The sequence below is a fragment of the Prenolepis imparis genome, unplaced genomic scaffold, assembly GCF_030444845.1.
Source record: "Prenolepis imparis isolate NDT839.2.m4 unplaced genomic scaffold, iyPreImpa1.0 SCAF_10, whole genome shotgun sequence".
Classification (NCBI taxonomy): Eukaryota; Metazoa; Arthropoda; class Insecta; order Hymenoptera; family Formicidae; genus Prenolepis; species Prenolepis imparis.
The window spans coordinates 6728332-6751176 of NW_028141168.1; the positions used below are offsets into that span (position 1 = coordinate 6728332).

At 33.4% G+C, this 22845-nt stretch overlaps 3 protein-coding genes across 7 annotated transcripts in view; 1 reads left to right on the forward strand and 2 right to left on the reverse strand.

Moving 5' to 3' along the window:
* LOC145941913 (uncharacterized) overlaps positions 1–22845 on the forward strand; it is a 246211-nt gene that overhangs the window by 208411 nt on the left and 14955 nt on the right. The gene's annotated exons all lie outside the window — the stretch shown is intronic.
* LOC145941368 (4-vinylanisole receptor-like) lies at positions 74–6763 on the reverse strand. Its single transcript, XM_083047492.1, has 7 exons — positions 5964–6763; positions 4070–4339; positions 3265–3742; positions 1935–2034; positions 1293–1412; positions 1080–1235; positions 74–148 (listed from the first exon to the last, which is right to left on the reverse strand). Exons 1-7 carry the CDS (start codon positions 6166–6168, stop codon positions 95–97), a joined length of 1383 nt encoding a protein of 460 aa, XP_082903618.1. The 5' UTR covers positions 6169–6763; the 3' UTR covers positions 74–94.
* On the reverse strand, positions 6899–16981 carry LOC145941367 (uncharacterized). Its single transcript, XM_083047491.1, has 4 exons — positions 16636–16981; positions 11741–12768; positions 9602–11338; positions 6899–7361 (listed from the first exon to the last, which is right to left on the reverse strand). The coding sequence occupies exons 1-4, from the start codon at positions 16657–16659 to the stop codon at positions 7238–7240; spliced, it is 2913 nt and encodes a 970-aa protein (XP_082903617.1). The 5' UTR covers positions 16660–16981; the 3' UTR covers positions 6899–7237.

Genomic DNA, 22845 nt, shown 5'->3' on the forward strand with positions numbered 1-22845 from the left:
TATTGCTAGAAAATAAGTAGTAGATAATTATGCGCACTTAGATTTTAATAATATTTTCTAAATATACACACATATTATCTTCTATATATCTTTTTTAACCTTTTATTGTCACCAACATAGATAAGTATCCCATTGCTGTTTTCACCGACTAAACAGAGTAAAAGTAGAAAATGAGGGTATTTATATTTTATTTTATTTTTATGATAAAATAATGATATAATCATATATACAAAATATACAAGATATATAAGATATACAAGATGTCTCATAATTATACATGTAATATTTCTTTTCCTTCAATAACATCTTGTGCAGATTAATTAGAATCGAAAGTTTTAATGCTCGGACATAGGAGGCTATATTAGTTTCTTAAATAATAAATTGTCGAATTTGGTTAACAATATAATTATAAATTTACAATATTTTACTTTTTTAAATTTAAATTTGAAGAGAGAACAAATTCATTTTTATTTTCATCGGAAGATAAACATTAATTTAATGTTATTATTATTATAATATTATTATTATATTATTTTTTTGTTACAGAATTAATCATTTTCTATAAATAAATTAAAATAATTTAAATATGTTTATCCATTATTATATCCATTTTTACTAAAGAAAAGAATTGAATAATTTACTTGTAATACACAATTAAAATATATCATTAGTAATCATATTTCTTGTCAGTTGTAGTTAATATTTGTCAATATCAGCCAAGAAGTACAAATCACCTAATCATCTAAAATCTAAATTGTCGAAATTGATATCAGGTGACAGATGTTAATGCGCGTTAAAACGTTATATCAACGATCAACTTTAATCATTTATAATTCAAACACGCTACGTATCGACATTTTCAAATATTAAGATTTATTATCCTAAATCCTAATTAATCTGCATATTTAAAGTATTATATATATATACAATATATTTTGAGATATATTTTGCATATATTATATAATACAATAATTAATCAGCAATAAAGCAATATTTAATTTATAATATATTAATGAAATGAATTTTACAATATAGTGTACAAAAAGAAATATGTTTTTAAGAATATAGTGTCTTCTTACTGTTCCAAACATCTCCATCGAAAAAGTCCCGAATTTTCCAGCTGTCAATCTAAGTGGTATTGAAGAACCATGTGCAATAAATATTAAATTCTTCGCATCTTTGGCCGGTATATTATACCATTTGCATTCATATACGCTGTACGCCATACTGCTACTCTGAAAAACATACTTTTTGTTTTACACAAATCATGCTAACTTACATAACTATCTTACCTCTGTTGAGAGTCTTTCAGCTGAGTAGCAATAAATGTACAATTGCATCAACATTAGGATGACATAAAATGAGCGAAAAGCCATTTTGAAAGCAGATACGTCTAATTTGTCTGCTATTATCTGAAGATAACGTTTCTCTCAGCTCAGATGCATATAATAGCGTAATTATGCCGCAATATATATATATATATATATATATATATATATATATATATACAGGGTGTCTAAAGTCTGAAGAAATTTGAGAGCTTGTTAAATTCACGTCTTGCTTAAATCTCTATTTCGAACTGAAAAAAAATTTGAAGGTCAAAATTGAATTTTTTGTGGAAAGGACTTAATAAGACAAACATTTTCACATCTCAAACTTTTTTTAGAATTTTCCAATTAGTAGTAACAATTTTTTGAAAATTAGCCTTTTTCGAACTTTGACCCTAAATAACTCCTGAATGGGTCCACTTATCAACTTGTTTACGTCAAAAATTTTGTTTTTCATATAATACCTTTTCGATATAACGATATAAGTTGTCAGACTTTATAAACACCCTATATATATATATACACAGATTTAAACATTTTTTTATTACAAGGTATGCGAATATTAAAGTAAAGAGAAAATGTACTTATACAAGTTGTTGTACTTACCGTATAAACTTGAAAAGTTTGAAAACACAATTGAAAAGTAGTGGCTAGCATATGCACAAATAGCACTCCGCTGTAACAGTTGTCGATTGTCTTTGCATTCCTTGAAAAATTATTCACCCACTTATTATAACTGATTGTCGATCTATTATTATTATTGGAATTGCAATGGGTATTATACATATATGTGTAAGAGGGTGATTACACTTGAAAATTACTACAATATCAAAAACTTTTATTAATTTTTTTTAAAGATTAATTTTCTTAAATATCTTCTCTCTCTGAAATATATATAAAAAAATTTCTGTAATATAAATATATTTAATTGTGTTTAAAAAAAGAATATTAAACATGTAAACTCTTGAAACTCTTTCATATAAAATCGTGTATTTTTTGACATTGACATACATTTTTCTTAGAAATCACTGTGATCTGATTGTTAATAATTTTCATTGTTATTCAATTTAGAAATGAATAAATTATGATTTAATTATGTTTAATTTAAAGAAATTGTAATTTTAATTAAAAATTACAAGCAATAATAGTTGCGAAAAAAAGTTATTTTATTTTAATTATAATTATAATTATAATTTAGATAGAGTTATTTGACAGAAAGCTCCGATTAAAATACAGTCAAACATGTGAGAAAAAAAAGTAAAAAAATTCAAAAAATATATGAAGCGACTCTCTTAATTGAATTAATTAAAGTATCATTAATTAAAAGCCGGTTGTTTCAACTTCTTAGTAAATTTCATTCGGCAGAGCATATTTCGTCTTTTTTTAAAACTTATCTGAAAAAAGTCTGTCCAGTAAAGTTTACGAAGAAGTTGGAACAACTGGCCAATAATGACAAGATTTCACTGCAAATCAGTAAGTATTTTAGTAAAATAAACATTGCTTTTTTAAATAGAATCAGTAAATTATATTCTGGGTGAGAAAAAAAATAAAGATAGATTGTTTTACTAAATAATTTCGCGATTGCACATTGCCTCCTTAATCTTGAACTAATTAATTTTTAATTTGATTTAATTTTAAATTCTTTATCATTTATATTTAAATATAATTTAATTTTACATTTTTTATAGTTTATATTTAAATCTGATAGAATTTTGAAACACTTTTCATGCTTAGAAGCACGTTATACATAAAGAGAAATTTTAATTATGTAAGATTTGTTTATGAAGAATTACATATATCTTTTCTAATATGATACATATGAGAGAGATATATATTTGTTATATTTTATATTTTATAAAATTGCTTGGGAAGGGATGTGCATTTATAGATATTTTACATTTTACAATATTAAATAATCGCCGATAATTTGCGATACCTGATAAGATGTCCATGTCGTACAGCAACGGCGGCTAAGCTTTCTTTAAATTTGGCAGTAGATATAGATTCATTGGCTAATTCATCGATCAACTTGTTGAGTGCCATTCGCAAATTTATCAATTGTCCGCACACATGCAGCAAGAGCATCGAGACAAAGCTGTCGACGGTACAGTTGATTAATGCCGTGTATAATCCACCGCAAAGTTGAATGATAAATGTGATTTCGTAATTCGGACTCTTCTGGACGTTGTACAAATTAATGAAATGATAGACGAGGCTGCGTTGAGGCTGATGAATGATTCGAAAAAATTTCAGAAGATTAAAACACACGTAAAACGACACTGTGATTGTTGCGATGGCGTAATATCTAGAAGATAAACTTCTGCCACATCTCGCGAGCCTCAGCATCGTATTTCGTTCGCGATTGTTCAAATTCATCCAGTCGGCCTTGATTGATGTCATCAATGTTCGAAGTGCTTTCAAATTAAACATATTGATATATTAAAAAAAAATATATAAATATTATAATGTTTGAGTAATAATATTAGTATAAATATTATATATTATACATAATTATATATAAATTGTATATATAAATTTATATATATTAAGTTATAAATTATCAAACAACAATACAACACAAACTATCTTTATATAAAAAATACTATTAAAAAATAAATAGAAATCTATATATTATACAATAACAGTCTTGTTAGATGTGAATTGAAAATTTAGCATTTATATTATTTAAAATAATAAAAATTTTTTCAATATGTTTATCGTTGCTTAAAATAAACGCTTACTTTCGCTGTGATACCAAGTAGTGATTAACTTGGTTAATGCTATCAAGCTCATGTTGGCCGCAGCTATGTTCTCCACTATCCGACCGACGTTACCCCAAACACGAATCACATTTATAAACTGCGGCACGGTCACGTAGAAACTCAGCATACACACAATGATTAAGAATCTTATGCTCGACAGACGAAAGCTGCTTAAAGGAATACGTGGATCGGGCCATACACCCAACATCCGCAAACATTGCCGACTCAGGGCAAACGCGTAATTCAAATCTAAGAAAGCCAAGTTTTAGATAAAATATCACAGCTTAATTGTTTTAAAGTGACATTATTATTTGACGCGCTATTATTTTAAGCTTTTTTCCTAACATTTTCTTTTTACCTGTGTATTTTAAGCGCGTTCGGACCGATAGTTTTCTCGTTTACATCTCTTTAGGCGGGTCAGAGAGGAATAGAGGGGAAAGATAGGAATTAAAATCTCAAATTGAGATATAATTCCAAAATAAGTCTTGGCATCATACCAAGCAAAATTCGTGCTCCGTGCGCAATTATCCAGTTCTAACAAAAAAATTAATTTTTGCTATAACTGACGCACCAACATTCGCGTGTATGGCTCTTATAGCCAGTTTATTTTCAAATATATATTTTATCGAGAGCCTTAAGAATTCTTAATGTTAAGCAATTTAATTGTGAACATATTCAGAGATTACTTGATTTTTTCAAATCTGCATATGAAATTAGCACTCGTATTCATTTTAAAATCCACTATCACTATTATTTCTTTATTTCTAATTTATTATCATCACATGTTATTATATACATAAGCTGTATTTATTTTATATTCAAGGGAAGCAGTACGCATTAAAATTGATAAATGTATATAACAAGAGGCCAAAAAACAATATTTTGTTAAAAAAAATATTTTAAATACTTTTATTAATAAATATATTATACTACTTTTACATGCACACTTGTTATTTAAACTTTAAATCTTTATTGATAAAATTTTATTTTATTATTATACTCATAGGAAACACTGGTTAAATTTTTTTTTAAGTTTCTCTCAAAAATGTCCTTTGTCTCTATTTATTCCAGAGGGAAACGATGAACGACTTGTATATAAGCACAATTCTAGCATTTGATTTATACCACTATATCCAACTTTGTTTCACTGAAAAACACTTTAGATCAATCTATATGTCGAAAGCAAATATTTTTTGCCAGTGTACGTTTAAGTACGAACTTTGACAAACTGTTGTGAAGCATAAAGTTTTCTGAGAGATCTATAGACGAGTGCTTGCAATAAATTATAGTTTTCGCGAGCTTATGAAACAAATTATTAAAAGCAAATTGTTCTCTTTTTATTTAACAAGTAAACTACAAATAATACAAATAATGCAAATATTATTTTATAATACTTGTGCATTCTGTAAGAAGTTTAATAAGTAATATGTTAAATAACAAACAAAATATATTTACATTAAAAAAAAATGTTTTTTAAATATCAACAAAATAAATAAACATTATATTCATATAAAAGAAAACGTAAAGAAAAAAAAAATACAACGTGAGTTGTATAAAATTGAGAGAATATTAACGACAGCACATTAAAAATATCACATGCAACATAATTTTTTTGTAACTTGTAAATTTTTCCTAAACACATTACCACTCGCAAATAGCATAATTTAGTAATATATAATCTTTATCAAAGTTTTATGTAGTCAAATCGGAAATTTTTATTAATTAACGCACTGATTGAATATTCATGATTTTTATACTCTGCTATATTGCACAATTATTTTATAACATAATGCGGATTATATTTTTATATTATATATTATATTTTTAATCGCGGGGCGAATCTTTTTGCTACTTTCCGAGATATGTATTCTACCTTTGTCAACATCCATATTGAAGTTCGCAGGGTGAAAATTATCGTTTGACTGAATCGCTCCTCGCGATTCTACCAAACTGCCATAATTTTGCGCTTGCTCAGTACATTGTATGAAGAATTTATAACCACTACCATCTATGTATATCTCTTTAAACCCTTTCGAATAACAATCGATAATAATACGAGTGATGTGTGTAATCACCATGCGCTGAATCAAATGCGATTATAAGCAAGTTGCTTGTGCGTTCGACGAGAGTAACATCGACTACCAGTCTTTCATTTCTAACAGTTGCTCAAAATCTGCGAAGAGATGTCACTAAAGCAAGAGTGAGACCAAGGAATACATACATGTGTAGTAAAAAATATCTTTTATTCGTCGATACTATATCCTACGCGTAGAAAAATACAGAAATAAATATATTTTCGTGACAGACGCACCGATTGGAGCGATGACTCTATCCACGGATCATTAAGATTGGCGTGTAACATTTTATTCACTTCTGTGATCTCAGCGCGTCGAATTGAATTACGTACGAAATAATTTATTCGGACGGAATTAGAAATGTGAGACAAAATGAAACGATAGGCGAAAATGTTTATCAAAGGAATTCGATTAGAAAATATACTATGATGTGATAAACATTCGAAAGTTGCAGAGGAAATTTGCAATTATTTTATTTACAATTGCAAATTATTAACCCGCCGATCTTTCATTCTCTCTCTCTCTCTCTCTCTCTCTCTCTCTCTCTCTCTCTCTCTCTCTCTCTCTCTCTCTCTCTCTCCTAAATTCTATGCTTAATCATCTAAATTACGAGTATGTGTGCGTTTTAAATAAAATCGCCTCGGTGGCAAGTATGTACAGTTGTGGCTCTATGCCGACTCGATGTGTTTGTAGAAAAAAAACGCAATTATTCGAAATTGTTGCGGACGTGAAGTTATTTTTTTTTTTTTTTTCACAAAAATAGCAGGCTTAATCGCAACAATTCTAAAGACTACTTGAAAAATATTTTTTATGCTTGACAATCTTTCTCTTGCAAATTCTAGACAGAGAACGCATCAACACTTCATTTATTTTAAACACAGTCATATTTAAATCAACTGACAATGAGTGTAAAAGACACTCATTCTCGACTGTCGAACGTAGCTGAAGAATTCGAAGAACTCGTTGATAATTATATAAAATATTTCGTCATGTTTCTCAATAAATTTTGAATTGACATTTTCACGATAACTATTATTAGGAGTATGATTAAAACAAAATTGTAATCGTGCGTCTAGAGGAAGACGTTGCCGGGTCTCGCCTGCGGGCACAAAAAGACGGAACAATCGTGCCTTCTGACAGCATTCATGACCTCCTCGAAGTGACTGGACACTTGAACAGCTGCTCCAGGCTGAATTCTGCAAGCACGTGCAAACGATTAGATACAGAATAGCGATAGGATTGTTAGAAAGTTGGAGACACACTTCGACAAATGATCGACATCGCGTCGTGCGACTAATCGTTAATTAAGTGTGTGTGTGCACTAGATCGTGAATTCTTTAATCCATCGACATTTCTTTTCGCGTTCCATTAACGATCGTTCGCTCCAATTAACTCGCTTTGCTTATGGCGTACTAATTAAGAAATACAAGGTGATTCAGAAGCACGCTGCACTTTCAAACACATTAATTATAGAATAAATCTAACAATTGATTATGAAAATCTAACTATTATACATCTCATTATTCGTACGAAATTCGGAAGAAAGATTTTCCGAAACAAATTCTTAAAATTTGACGGAAAAATATGTGGAATTGTTAACAGAAAAACTTTATATATATATATATATATATATATATGTGTTTACTTTATTTATTTATTTAAATTAAGGGAACGTATTGCAATTCTTGCTATTTTTAAGAACGCAGTTTGTCTCACAAATTCTTGTCACGTATGCGAGAAATTCTTACTCTGAAATAGCGTACACTTACAACACGATACATGATATAACGTTGTTCTCTCGTCGGACACGTGTGTTTGCAATGAATCGAATTGAATAATGGAGTTTCGCATGGTTGTCGACGCAGGAAACGGCTCGTTAAGTGCCATATATTTGTCATTAACAGGCCATTCGCGCATAAGAAACGTGCGTGAATTTAATTTCTCTCATTTTACTTCGAACCTATCTTAAGTAATATACTCATGAATACAATATGTCTTTCTCAAGCAGGAAAATTATTTGAATTGTACAAAAATATTTGCCATTTTTACAAGGCTTAGAAAGAAGTATTAAGGTAGAGAAAAAAAAGATTTCAATTATACTGAAATGATTTAAGTACAAAAATGTACAAGCGTACGAAAACACATTATTTGCTAATTAATTAACTCATCCGCTCATTAACGTGTACCGAATTAATATTTATTAATATAATAATACGCGACAGAGAAAATACTATATTTTATATAAGATGAATGATTTGAAATGAGAGAGACATGATGATATATGACATAATAAGACTGTCAACAATAATTGCATCAGAAAGCAACTTAATCGAATTGGAGAGAATTGCAAATGCGCGAATGCGCAATTGAGTGAATGAAATTGGCTGAGCACATCAGAGTTTTCTCTACGTCTTCTTCGCTTTTTCTCCTTTTCGATAACGCATTTTCGATAATGTATTTTTTTTTTCCTTTCTATCTCTCTCTTACTCTCTCTAGGATTCTTTTCTATCGCGCGTGGCCGATACGATGTCAGAGATAGAGCGCAGTATGTGCATACAGTGAAACTGTGCTAAGAGGTAAAAGTCGAATCAGTCAGTAGGACGTCGTCGGCGAAAGCTGGAAGAAAGTTATACACAGACTCTATAGTTCCGTTCGACCGGCTGTTATCGGTGCCCGTTGAAGTCCCGATAATTCGAATCGCGATATAGTTGAATTGCTCGCACGATTTATGAGGATACTGCTAAAAATGGCAAAAATTCGTCCGCTACGCTTGCGATTTGTTCCCAACCGACATCGTCAAATTATAATATCGACGCATCATCAATAAAAAAATGTAATAAATTATATATGCATTGCTTCATAAAACTAAATTAATATATAAATATATATAATTAATAAATAATATATATTATTATTATTTTAATATATATAATAATATATTTAAAAAAGAAATTATATTATATCATTAGAAATAAAGTGATGTAAAAAATGAAAAATTTTATTTTAAAAGAGAAAATTATATTATATCGTCAAAAATAAAATTATGTAGAAAATGGAGAAATTAAATGTGAAAAAATATAATTTGACAATAATTTGATATCTCGAAAATCTAAAATAAAAAAGCGAATTAAAGAATAGTGAATAATTAATTTAATTTAAATGAATTTAACACCTCATGACGATACTAATTTTTTTCTTTCATCGTGTAGAACGTGCAATATTTTTCTCAATTTTAAATACTCTATTAAATCTACATATTTATCTGTGATAATTATGTGTTACGCTTTAAGCTCTTATCTAGCTTATAATTCGAGTGAAAAATATTCATTATAAACATGTTTCTACCTCTGTTGACAGAAGGAATTTAAATTTAACATCTCATGACGATACTAATTTTTTTATAATAAAATTGTATAATAGTGTCGAAAGTACTTACAATCTTAATAACGCTGCCATCTTCTTCTCCATAAGCATCGAGGCGTCGGATCCTCTTTGGACCATCGCGTCGCAAAATATCCTCTTCGCGCAAGGCGTGTTCGTCCAATCGCCTTGTATATGAGCAGCTTCGGCTACTTCCGCGTTTTCCAGATTCTGCAACGCGTCCAGGAGCTCCTGATCGCTCTCCTGAACGCTGCGTTTTCGTCTCCCCTTGTCCTTGTTCGAGAAGTCTGCATCGATCTTTCTGATGCTGATCGCTTCCTTCTCGAGATCACTCCCGAGAATTTGCGATTTGTCGTCCAGCACGAGGAAAGCATTATCTCTTCGTGCACCGTCTTCCTTCGTCGAAACTGCGTCCTGTAAATTATCGATGACATCTCCAACAATTTTCGCGGTGTTCTCCAGTGCGTTTTGCTCCGACATGTCCGCTTTGAGATTTTCCACTCTCGTCCTGTCGCTATCGACGCTTAGGATGGTATTTTCATTCGAGTGTCTCTCTTCGTTCTTCTTCGGGATCAAGAATTTGGTGATATCGATGCGACCTGGGCCAGCGGGCAGATCGATCTCGACGATCTCGCTGATGGAATCGGCTCCCTTCCTCTGAAAGCGCTTGCTACGCACCAGATTTCTCATGTCAACGTCCGTCTTAAATATGTCCAGATAATCGAGGCTTCTTCTTCTTCTTTGTCCTTTGGTCTCGACATAATCGGCTTCGTCCACCATCTGTCTGCTCTCCCGATTTTCAATCCTCTCGGCGTTTCGTTTATCCTCGTCTTCTAAGATCAAGAAGACTCCGTCGTTCTCCACCGAACCCGTGTTCTCGTCTCCTGCTTTGTTATCCTGAGCGACGTCTCGTAAAATGTACATGGAAGGAGTCGCCTGGTTCGATCTCGAACTCTCGTTTTCGACCGCTGTCAAGTAGGTTCCAGCTTCCAAGGCTCTCTTGTGCTCGAGATCGAGATCGTCGACGTCCACGTTCGATCGTTTCAGAACGTCGACGTCGAGATATCGACCGACCGCCACAGCGCCTATTCCAAGGGCGGCTCCGGAGGCGACGAGACCTAAGGCAGGTATCAAGATACTCGTACCGGAGGTTATCGTGTCGATTTTGTCCTGAGCCTCCTTGCCTCTGTTGGAGAGACCCAGGTTCTGCGAGATCTTATGGGTGGCTTCTACCAGAGGATCGATCACCGGCCTGGTGAACTGCGAGACCTTCTCCACCCCGGTGGAGAACTGATTCTTCAGATTCTCGGAGATCTTGATCCAAAACGGCGGCTCGCTCGGTCGTTTCAGGCCGTAGAAGTGCTGATTCGGATAGTAGTTCTTCGTCGTGTAGCTGTCGACGATACTCTTGTCGTTTAGCACGTACTTCTTCTTGTAACGTTGTTCGGTGAACGAGTGCTGGTTCTCGGGGAAATTATCGGGCCGGCGTTTCTCGTTCTTCAGGATCTTGGCGGGCTGTACACCTAACTCGGGATGAGCGTACTGAAGAACCGGGGCTCGAGCGCCGGGTTTCAGGGCTACAGGTGCGATGGTCTGGCTGTCGGGAGTGTAACGTTGCGAGATCGGATAAGTCGCGATGCTGTCCGGGTGTAGCATTCTCTTGTGAACGCTCGCACGATAGTGATCGTTCCGCGGCTCGTACACCTCGGCTTTCAGAGCTTCGTTCTTGTAATTTCTCGGGTCCCATTCGAAGTACACGTTCCGGCCCTCTTCTTCGTAATTGCGTCCGTATCTGACGGGACATAAAACGGGAGATCAAAGAGTGTTCCAAGGTGTCTTCAGTCTGAATAATGATTTTGATAAGATTGTGAGATCGAGTAATTCATTCAAACGCAGCATTCTCTTGTAAAAGCTCGCGTGGACATTTAAAAAAAAATTTGTTTTTTTCTTTAATAAAAAAAAATACAATTTTTTAAGAAGAAATTTTTTTATTTATAAACGAAAAAGAAGAAAATTAATTTATATATTAATATATTATATATAATATTTATTATATTATATTTATTATATTTATTATATGTATTATATTATATTAATTAGAGGAAAAATATCACAATCTTAAATTAATAATTAGAGTCATAAATAATCTTTTAAAAGCTTCTCGTTAATATTTAAACAATTTTGTCCGCCTTACCTTCGATTGATATCTTTGAAGAACTTGTCGAACTTCTGCTTATTCTCGACATTATCAGGATAAGGCTCAACGGAGGGTTCCACAGTGCTCCCTTCGAGAGTTATCAATCTGTTATTGATAACTCGAGCATTTCGCCAAGTTTGCACCTTGTCGATGGGTTCGTCTGGTACTCTCGTACCATGAATCACCGGCGTACCATCGATGTCCAGCGACATGGGCGATCTTTTAGGCGTAGTCTTCACGTTGATCTCCGATCGGACGATCACCTCGGCTGGCACAGTTTTGCCGCTTCGATTTTTCAACAGATTCGCCCCGATATTCGTCCTCGTGGACTGATGTGGCACATAGGTGTAGAGAGGTCGCTCGTTCTTACTTTCGTCACGCGAATCGAAACTCTGAGTCCGATCTTGGAGGTTTCTGGCGAACAGAATTTCGCTACTGTCGATTCTACCTTCGTCGTAGCTCGTCTTCAGGTTCGTCCGCAACGGTTTCCAACTTCGGTACTCCTCTTCTTCCGGTTCCATCGGTTTCAAAGCTCTCCCATCCGCGTCTAGCGGGATCCATTTTCCGTAATCGATTGATCTAATCGGGTGATTCTTTTCGGACACGGATTTCGCATCGGTTTGATTGACGTCCGGCTTCTCATCTTTCGACAATTCGGAAACTGTAGCTCTGATCTGCGCTACTTGAGCTTCCTCGAGCCTTCGCGCGTCGTTTTTCTTGCTGATTTCGCTTCTGTCGTCGCTCAGTTTCGATTCATTCCGCGTATTCGAATCACTTTTATTCTCTGCGGTGACGTTCGATTCCGCAGGTTTTGGTGCGAGCTTTGAATCGTCCAAGGACGATTTGTCTCGTCGCTTAACGATCAAAGTGGCTAAGTTGCCCTCGCTCGTTCGTACCTTCAGCTCTTCCGTCTCGCCCGGGAGACTTCGAGAGACCTTCAACATCGTTCTGGTATAGCTCGGCTTGGGAATCTCATCGTTGCACGTGCCGAGCGTCAAGACGACGAAAAGTAGAAGAGAGATAATCTGGAAAAGAAAATTGAATTATGTAATATAATATTTTTCCCGAATCTTTGGGTTTCTAAAATTATATTTTTAGCAATTTTATTATTTAATTTTTTTATCTAATTCTTCAAGTAAAGGATGGTTATCATTGTATGCTGAGTCGATTATTCTGATTCAATGTTGAAATAAAAGGCTCTGATATCTTGAATTATAAATAAAGGGTAGCAGATTAATTAAGAGCATTTGTTGCAAATATTATTAAATATTATTTATTTTGAAATATATTTCGATCCTTTCGAACCATCTTCAACAACTATCAAATACAGATAAAATAATAAATCTTATGAAAAGCCTGGATTAGTGATTCAAATTAAAAGTACTTTTAGTACGGAATACAGATTAAACTTTATATATAAAAATACATATGCACATAATAATTAATTTAATCAATTAATCTAAATCAATAATTCTTAAATGAGTTAACGCGATCACAGTAAATTTCTCATGCAAATTTTCTTCAAATTAATAGCGACAGAAATGAAGAGTTAAAGAGACTTTTACTTCAGATCTATGCAAGGTTGCGAAATCTTCTCGAATTTGCGACCAACTTCGATTGTTTGCAAATTTTCGATCACAGAAATGACATGATGATGCGTTTCATTCAGAGATAATGATGACGATCCTGCGTTATTCCATTCGACGTTGCGTACACAATCAAAAAGCAAGACGAGCGGAATGTCAAATGAGTTTAAAGAAAAGATTTTCGAAAGCCGACCTTACATCGAGTTTCTAGAGATTCGTTTGCAAATTGCGTGCGTCGTTCGCATTTGCAACGTACGACGAAGTACACATGACGTAACATTCAGGAGTTACGAAGTCGTCGCTTTGAACTGTCGCACAAAAAAAAAAGAAGAAAAAAAAGACGTCGATAATATTCGTAATATTCCAGAGCGATATCCAGCCGACTGAGTCATCATAAACGATAATAGCCGCAGCGATGAGAGAAATTTAATAGCTCGCCGAGAGAGATTGCCGGTACATTCTTTCCCGGGATTAGAAAATAGCGAAGTGTATGTAGTAATCGCTCACGAGCGCGATGGGTTACTTTCTATTATAAAACGTGACGGATTACCCTGACGCTGATTGGAATTACGCGCACCTGTCGTCGCGTGATCTTAAATTCGCAGCTGACTCATTATATATTATCAAATCTCGCGTCCCGGCATATCGAAAGTAAGTGACAGAAGTATAACGAAACATATCATGCAATGGATTGTATACGTAGACATATTATTTATTGACATAGGGAGAAAATAATCTTTCAAAAATCAGCAAATCACACCATTCAATTTTCAATTCACATATCATTCAAATTTTATATCAAGATTATTATACTGTAGTATATGCAGCATCGTTTTTTTAATAATGACCGTTTAAAGTTCCCGTTAACGAGAAAACGACTCGAGTGTTTATATAGTATAAGTTTGAGATGCTGCGCGGTGGAAAAAAAAAATACTTTCTAATCGCACGCTTATATACACGCGCAAAAAGCGAGTAAAATGAAATAAAATCGTGAAAGGTGGCTGTGGACCGTCGACAAGTGAAATGGAACGACATGCTTTCCCCGTGCACGCGTTTTGCGCTAACTCGTCTGTACATCTTCTATCTCGTATGCATACATACAAGGTGTCAGAATTCATAGAATTGGCGCACCATCTGTTAATGATGGAGTATTGAGTTGGAGATAAAAATCCCATTATCAAGAGATATCGAGACTGTAATAAATTTGGAAAGCATTAAAGTTTTGGCCAATTAGGTTCGCACATCTCTCGAATGTCAATTTACTTTTAAATATTGACATTATTTTACAATATAAAAATATTGTAAAATTTAACATTAAAATGATTACGATCAAGTTTGTCATGAAAGAATGATGATGATAATTAATAGCTCGCGCAAGTGTTGTTTCTCTTACAGTATAAACGCGCGTTTCAATAAATACAATAAATAATTTTTATCTTTATAATAAGAAAAGATTGAGAAAATTGATTTAATTATATTCTATCTTATATGAGATAAAAAAGAATATTCTTTCATCTTCATCTGATATGCATCGCTTTAATGTTAATATTTCATATTTTTCTATTACTATTATTATTTCAGTAAAGATAACAGATTAATTAGTCGCATTTGCAATTATTAATATTTAAAAATAGACTAATATTTAAGAGTATTGTACGTACATGAAAGTGGGAACTTTATGAGCAATCTGTGTTTTTTTAAGCCAACTTTAAACGTCCTCCCTTTAATTAAAAAGCTATTATAGCCTCGATATTTCGGTATTAGGCTTTTCGCCTCCAAATGATTTCAACAATCTGTCATTAGCAGATGGTGCGTCAACAACTTTGCGATATTCTGTATAGACCAACGCGTGAAATACGCGAGGCGATCGATTATTTCCATGCCAGTGACTTTCGATTGCCAATCATTGATGCTTGACACGATCCATAAACATGAGAGAAAATTGAGGTTGAAAGTAGGAATAAAATTTCAATTGGGATAAGTCTGACAGCTTGTCGAAGCTTAAAAAGTCTCAATAATCAACAATTGAATTGAAGAAAAAATTGCATATTATTTTAATAATTTATTTCCCTACATTCAAGGAATTCGAATTTAGTTGTCCGAGGACAGACACGAAATGTCGGCCAGTTAATTCTCTTCGCCGAAGTGAACGGTACGCATTAAAGTGCGGCGGAAAATATATATGCAGTGGATGCACAATGATATAGCGCGGCAGCGGTGCACGTCGCCCGCGCCAGAGGTTTCCGCTCCAGAAAATTCGCGAGTCGACATTAATTGCACGGCAATTAAGCCGATCCAGTTTTTTGGTCTCCCGATGTCTGCCTGCCTGTCTGTTTGTCTGTCTGCGGTCTGCTCATCCGGAAACGTCCGCCCACGCGTGGCTTCAGCCAGCACCGATCACGAAGGTCGGCTCTCGTCACGCGTGCCCGATCGATTACTCGCGCGAGAGATGCTCGAGATTAACCGCGGAATCGTTCACGGTTCGTTATTGCACCGTGATCGTGAACGGAGATAAGCCGGCGCGTGCATATAATGTGTATATTTACGTAACTGACGGAAGCGTGAGGACTTCTTACGACTTAATTAATCACGCGCGGCGCGCTGCGGCGGTCTTATTTAGGATATCTCATTCATAAGGGAAGAGAGATCGAACGGGAGATCATTAACATCCTTTCGCGTGGAAGTGGATATGTCCCGTGGAAATACAGATAATTGTCAAAGCAATTATGAGAGATGGTTAATTGAACCGTGAGAAGCACTTCTTCTTCTTCCGCGATCAATGTATCGATTATCTATGTATTTATAAATATTTAATTAATTCGTTTAATCTTTTCTTATTATAAAAATAAAAATTACTTGTATTTATTAAAACATTTATACAGTTAAGAGAGACAAAATCTCTGCGAACTATTAATTATTATCATTCTCCTATGATAAACTTGATGTAATTGTTTTGACAGCTCGATGTTCTAACGCCAAATTTTGTAATATTTTTATGCTGTAAAATAATGCCAATATTTAAAAGTAAATTGATATTATAAATATTTAATATTTAATAATTATTTAGGAATTTTTAAGAAATATAATCAAGAGTGCGCTAATTTATTTCGTGGGAAAGATGATAACACAGAACCTGTCGAAAAATGAAAATTCACTCTTGTCGCGCATAGTTCTCCTTCCTGAATGATTTTTTTTTCAAAACACAGGATTTGAACTTTTAAATTAATTTTCTGCAGAAATTACACACGTCGCATCCTGGAGATTATTATTTATATATTTAATATAATTCATAAAAATACAAATTACCTGACATCTCCTCATCGTCGTCATATTTCCTGCGGGTCTCCTTCTAGCAATGTCCGAGAGAGAAATGAAAAGAAAAAATTACAGGACGACGTGCGAAGGAAGAGACACGAGAGGACTTTTCCTCAGGGCAGCATGTTCCTTGCGAAAAATCACCGATATATCGTCTCGTCGGCGAACTGACAGACGTATGCGGATTTCTTGCCAAAAAAGACGAAGCGAGAAAGAGCGACGAAAGGGAAGAGACAAGAAAAGAGAAGAAGAGATGAGACGGACGTCTCTCCGCGGAGGGCCTGCTCCTACAAACACCTGTTAACTCCCGGGATATCCTCGCGAGACTGACTGAGACTCGCTCAACCAGCGGCCGACCGACGTAGGAGCGAGGCTTCTCTCCGACCTACTTCTCGCGCCCGTCTTCGCCTTCTTCCGTCGTGGTGGCAAGAGACGAGTCTCCGCGCTTAAACCCTTCCGCGAGAGCAAGTCCTTTTCGATTGTTAAATAATCGCGAGATTAAGAGGAAACGCATCCGGGGACGGCTGCACCAATAATACGTCTGCAACGATTATTAATTTATATTAATTAATATAATAAAAATTAATATTAATATTAATTTGTATTATTAATTAGTATTATTAATTACTGATAGGTAATTAAGATCAATTTTGTCCCTTCGGAATGGATCGTTTCTCTCTCTCCCTCTTTTATATTTTTTGTCATCTATTAAAAAAATTGCACATAAGTGATTTATATATACATATAATAATTATAAAAGTTATTATAATACATATTATTATATATAATATAAATTATAATATAGGCACATATATTAATATATAATATATATATTAATATATAAATTATATATATGTATATATTATAATAATATAATATAATTGCTCGAGACTTTTTTCCATGTCTCGTATTCTAAAAATATAAAAAATAAGAGACTGGTATTTTGAATGTGCAGTTTCTATGTAAATTTTTCGCTTCTCAGTTTAAATGTCAGACACACTATTTGTCAACAAGAAAATTCGTGCGGCGTAAATAATTTTTTTTAAAAGAGAACTACTTATATAAAATAACAAAAATATTTTTCTAGTCGAATAGATAGATAGATAAATAAATAGATAGATAAAGAGAATAATTATCAGGCGAGAAATTAAAAGAAGCTCACTCGCACGTTACTTCGCAAATGAATGCAATTTTTATTTATACCGTGGCGAATTTAATTTGTAGAAATAATGCGATACTTCCGTTTGTTCCAATTACTCGGCCGTTGCAAGAAGAATTTACAGATTCAGGACGACGTTTGGGCCGCGTCATTACATCTTTATCTCCTGTGTTTCTTCTCTCCTCTGAATACTTTCTCGGTACTCATATATTTCGCGCTTCATTTCTCAACTTTGCACCGCTTTCATTTCGTGTTGCTCTTGAACTCGAATACCCAACATCAGATTTCCAAATACGAGATTTCTTTGTATAACGGTATATTCTTGAATTCATGGTCTATGAATTTTTATAAGTCCTTCAAATGTATTTTAAAGTTATGAATATTTACGGTTTCAAATTTGGATCTTCTAATTCTCTCGGACGCTTTAATTTTTTTTCATATACAATTCCTGGGATCTTAATCTCCGGTTTCTTCCGCGTGGAAGAGTTTTGTTTATAGAACATCATAACACTTTCATTTAATTCACTAAAGTGTACATATATACGCGAATTAAACACGACGACCGCATTTTCCAGCCACCGGTTAAAGTTCTGTCCCTAAATTAATTCATGATGAGTCTCGTCGCAGAGATATCATCGTTTTAATCGCGATCCCGACTTAAACAGAATGGAAACAAAAGAATAGATGGACATTTCACGGCGATTTTCTTAATAAGAGCATCGATCCATTATCTCGTTTCGCCTGCTGTTTAAAATACTTTTAATCTTGTATCTGACACACAGTTTTTAATTTTATGCGTATAAAATATAAATACTACTTACAATTATAATTAATTATTTTTGTTGGATCATCTTCTTTTTCATGTACGGATTAAAGAAATCTCACGTGTGAAACGTGATTGCTCTTTTCCGCTATATTTGAAATGATGACTGCTCATCAGGAAAGCCACAGAGCAGTATGCATTTATTTCCTGGAGTCCTATTGTTCGCATGCGACATCTCTGTGGCAGCGAGTTTTAATTATCGCACATACACTGATTCTTATCAGCGAAATTCCAGAAACTTTGTTTCGCAGCCGGTTTAATTTTCAAGTTCACGAACGACCGGGCCGGTTCGAAACGTACCGGAAGAGGCGTTATTTCTTCGTGAGAGGCCGCAGTGGAGTTCAGAGACCCGCCAGTGAAAGTCGATCGGTTAAATGACGGCGATGCACACCTGTGCGTAACGTTCCTATTTTGCCCGCAAGGTACTACGTATTTCCTCTTCGATGAAATCTCTTTGATCTCTTTCGCTTCGCATCGATAATCGATCCTATAGTCCTACACAGAGAGAATTTTCTCTTAGAATTTATCCTGAAAATCATGGTAATCGTGGGATAATATGGTATATAGAAAGAATTTTATGAGAATTTCTCTGATTAATATTTATTTTACAATAAAAATAATAATATCTATTACAATAAAATATTAAATATGTTTGATTAATTTTACTATGCAATTTATCATGATTTTCGGGGTAAATTCTAAGAGAAAATTCTCTCAGTGTAATTGTAATATATAAGTTCTTGAAACACTTTCGCACATTCGTGTATGGAATCGAAATAAAAAAGAAAATTAAGAATATTTTTTGGATTAAAGTTTTGAGAAGGAAAAAGGGAGGAAAGGGTCATTATATGTAAAAAAATTGTCAAAAAGCCAAGCTTCAAAACAATTTGCGATTATCATTGTAGAAGTATCTTGAAATATCTGAGATACGCTGTTCAAAATAATTTTCATAGAATCCAAGAATCTAGAAATGCAAATATTATAAAAACTTAACTTTCACTTTTTAACAATTCTGGGCTAGCAGCGACGGAAGTGGCAAGAATATATCTGTCAGAATAAATAAATACTTCCTATACCGCTTGAATAATTATTGAATATAGAATTAAGAAATCTATAGAAATGCAAATATATAAATAAGGATAAGAATAAAAATATTTGAAAGCATCATCTTTTGCTCTTTAAAGTTTTTGACAGCAAATAACGATAGAAAAGACAGCAAAGTGATTTAAATCGAATAAATATTTTTCATATAAGTATTTAATTATGATGATTCGTGACACAAAGTAGTATTATTTTTAATAAATAATAACGTTTGATTAAAATAAATTTAAATCTCTTGTGTGGCAAAATAAATCCCTTTAACTTTTCAGAACAACATTTCTTAACGTTTGACATTAATGGAGAAATATATTGGAGTTAAATCAATTTTCCGAAAGAATCGATTGAATTTTAATTTCTCACGATCTTGTGAATACTGCCGCGAGTAATATGGATCAGTGGGTAAGTGTGGCCCGTAGTAACGCGTAAAACGCGAAGAGAAAGAGAGAAATTGCAGTTCTCTTGAATGCAATACGTGACTAATACGGCGTATTATCGCAGCTCGCTCATTTATCGCGGTCGAATGAATCGCGTACATCGATTGTACCGCGCTGTCAATTTTGAATTCCGTCCTCTCTTCAAAATTATAATCGTCGATTAATGATTTGGCATGCGTCATCGTTTCGTGCAACGATAATAAGATGCAATTTTTGGATTAATCAGTCTCTAAAAAATGCAGTTTAAATGGACCGATATAGAGATACGAACATTTTTTTTACGAAGACAAGATATGTTTGCTTATTTGATGTCATTGTTTTAGCATCTCTTGGCAGGTGAGATGTTCGTCTAATTACGAAGAGAAAAGTCTGGGTCCACCGGGCGTGTATATATTGTACGAATCGCGTAACGAGTTTCTCTTCTCAGAAGAAAGGGTCAACATCCTGCTTTTAGCGCGTCTCTTATGACAATCTAATGCAAACATTAAAAAGTATGAGAGCTAATTGAGTCCCTTTAGAAAAGCAAAGCGATTCCGCTTAAATTTATTCTCATCCGACGGCTCGTCAATTGATGGACGTACCACTTTCTTCGCGTGTGCTACCGACGACCGCTAATTAACTCCTTTAAAATTCTGTTTCACGCATTATAAGAGCTCTTTGTACGTTTATAAAACTGTTATTGACAGTTCCGCAGCATTAGCAGATAACAATCTAATATTATGAACAAAGTGAATTGTATTTAAATTATATTGTCTATTTATATTATCTTTTTTATGTAAGCTTGTCATTTTTTAAATTAATAAAAGTGATGTATATAAAGTATATGTTATTACTATGCTATATATATATAATAATGATTAAAATCGTAAGTATAATATGCAAGCAAAAAAATTCTAATAATTATAATTAATGCTTTAGTTTTGTTACAGCTATAGTGTGTAAATAATTTTATAAATTTTGAGAAAGTTATAGAATACAGAGGCAATATTACTAGAATGTCAAAAACAGCTGTCTACAAAATTTAACGTAGCTAATAAATTATTTGGCGGCATTAAAACTCATCAATTAATGAATTTTAGTTTTAAAATTTTAGTCATTTAAAAACTCGCACAAGGTTTCCGTAATTTATTTAAGGTTTCCTTGGTTTTGGATTTCAATGAATTTCAATGCATCAGTGTCCTCAAAATACATATTAATCGCAAAAGAATTATAAAAAATAAAGCTGCTTTCTGAAAGATTATATAACTTTAATAAAACATAACAAAAAAGTATGAGTCTCTCTCTAAATATTTTCAAATTTTTTAATAATGCAAATATATTCTAAAGAAATTTAAAGTTGCAAAATTCTAGAATTATAACGGCAAAAATATACATATAACATTTATCATCTATTATTTTAAAGTAATATTTGACTAATAATTTTATATTAATAACAATCATTTTTTCAAATAATTGTATAATATATTTGCATACAAAATTCTTTTGATAGAAATAAACAAATATATTTGTGTGTGCTTTAGAAAATTAAATATTATTTAAAATTGAAAAAATCAATACACATTATCAATAGAGAAATTAATTTTCTTCTTTGGAGCACAGATTCTTTAGAGTTCTGTTGAGAATAGAATTTCGCTAGAAATAAAATTCAAGCTTTAAAAAGGTTTTTATTTCTTCTTTCAGTTAATTATTTCCTGGAAAATAAAATATCTGATTAAAATAACGGACATTCGCGTCTCTCTTACGATTCATCAGTCAAAACGTATCTTACAGATGTTTCTTTTAGCTCCCGCGTCCTCGAAGTATCACGACGTGTTCGCATTTGACGCGATAATTCGGCATTACGATCACGTTGCCATTATCTACATACGTGTCCTAATGCACGATGCACACGAAGGCCTCGTTCGCGACATTTTCCAATATCGTTCGGCAATATCTCCGAACATACTCGTTTTCCTTGACACATCTCGAAGACGAATCCACGCTCGCGGACATCCTACGTACACCTACACATCACGTATTATTAGCAATTTCTGATGACTGTCATCAATTGCACACATTAATGATAGGAGAAAAATATTTGATAAAAAAATTCTAATCTCTTAAATCTGAAAAAAATTATTAATGACAGGAAAGAAATATTTTTATTTTAGATTTGATGAAAGAATTCTAATCGCTTAAATTTAAGAAAAAATGTTAATAATGATAGGAGAGAAATAATTTTATTTTATATTTGATTAAAAGATTTTATAATTTCTGAGAAAAAACAGATATTTCCTATTCGCGCGTGAAAATCGAATCAGTTGTCATAGCTTTTGCGGGAAGAACTCAAATGGCTCTAAATGGAGAATCATCGATTCTTGTACACGATTCAAATCAGCTCGCTATCCGCATACATTGCGATATGCGCTTTCACAGCCGCATTACTTCCGCCGTGGAGAGAAACTTTTGCGATATTGAAAGAGCTCTGCGCATCGTGCGTTTAGAACCATTGTCTTTTTGATTGTGCATTTAACGCAACGAGGAAGACGAAAACTGTTTAACGACGAACGACGATTTTCACGATGGCATTTATCATTGTATAATATTTCATCTTCTATCCACAGCAATGTTGCAGAGTGGACGGGTTAAGTGTACAAAACCGTGAAAGCTGAATATGAAAATGTGACAGAAAATGTATACAATGA

Coding starts and splice junctions, on each gene's coding strand:
- LOC145941368 (XM_083047492.1), bottom strand. CDS start 6,168: ATGGTGATTACACACATCACTCGTATTATTATCGATTGTTATTCGAAA. Junction 3,743..4,069: donor TACTTGGTATCACAGCGAAA/GTAAGCGTTTAT, acceptor TTAATTTGAAAG/CACTTCGAACATTGATGACA. Junction 1,236..1,292: donor CTGAAAGACTCTCAACAGAG/GTAAGATAGTTA, acceptor TATGTTTTTCAG/AGTAGCAGTATGGCGTACAG.
- LOC145941367 (XM_083047491.1), bottom strand. CDS start 16,659: ATGACGACGATGAGGAGATGTCAG. Junction 12,769..16,635: donor CGACGATGAGGAGATGTCAG/GTAATTTGTATT, acceptor TTTCTTTTCCAG/ATTATCTCTCTTCTACTTTT. Junction 11,339..11,740: donor TTCAAAGATATCAATCGAAG/GTAAGGCGGACA, acceptor ATGTCCCGTCAG/ATACGGACGCAATTACGAAG.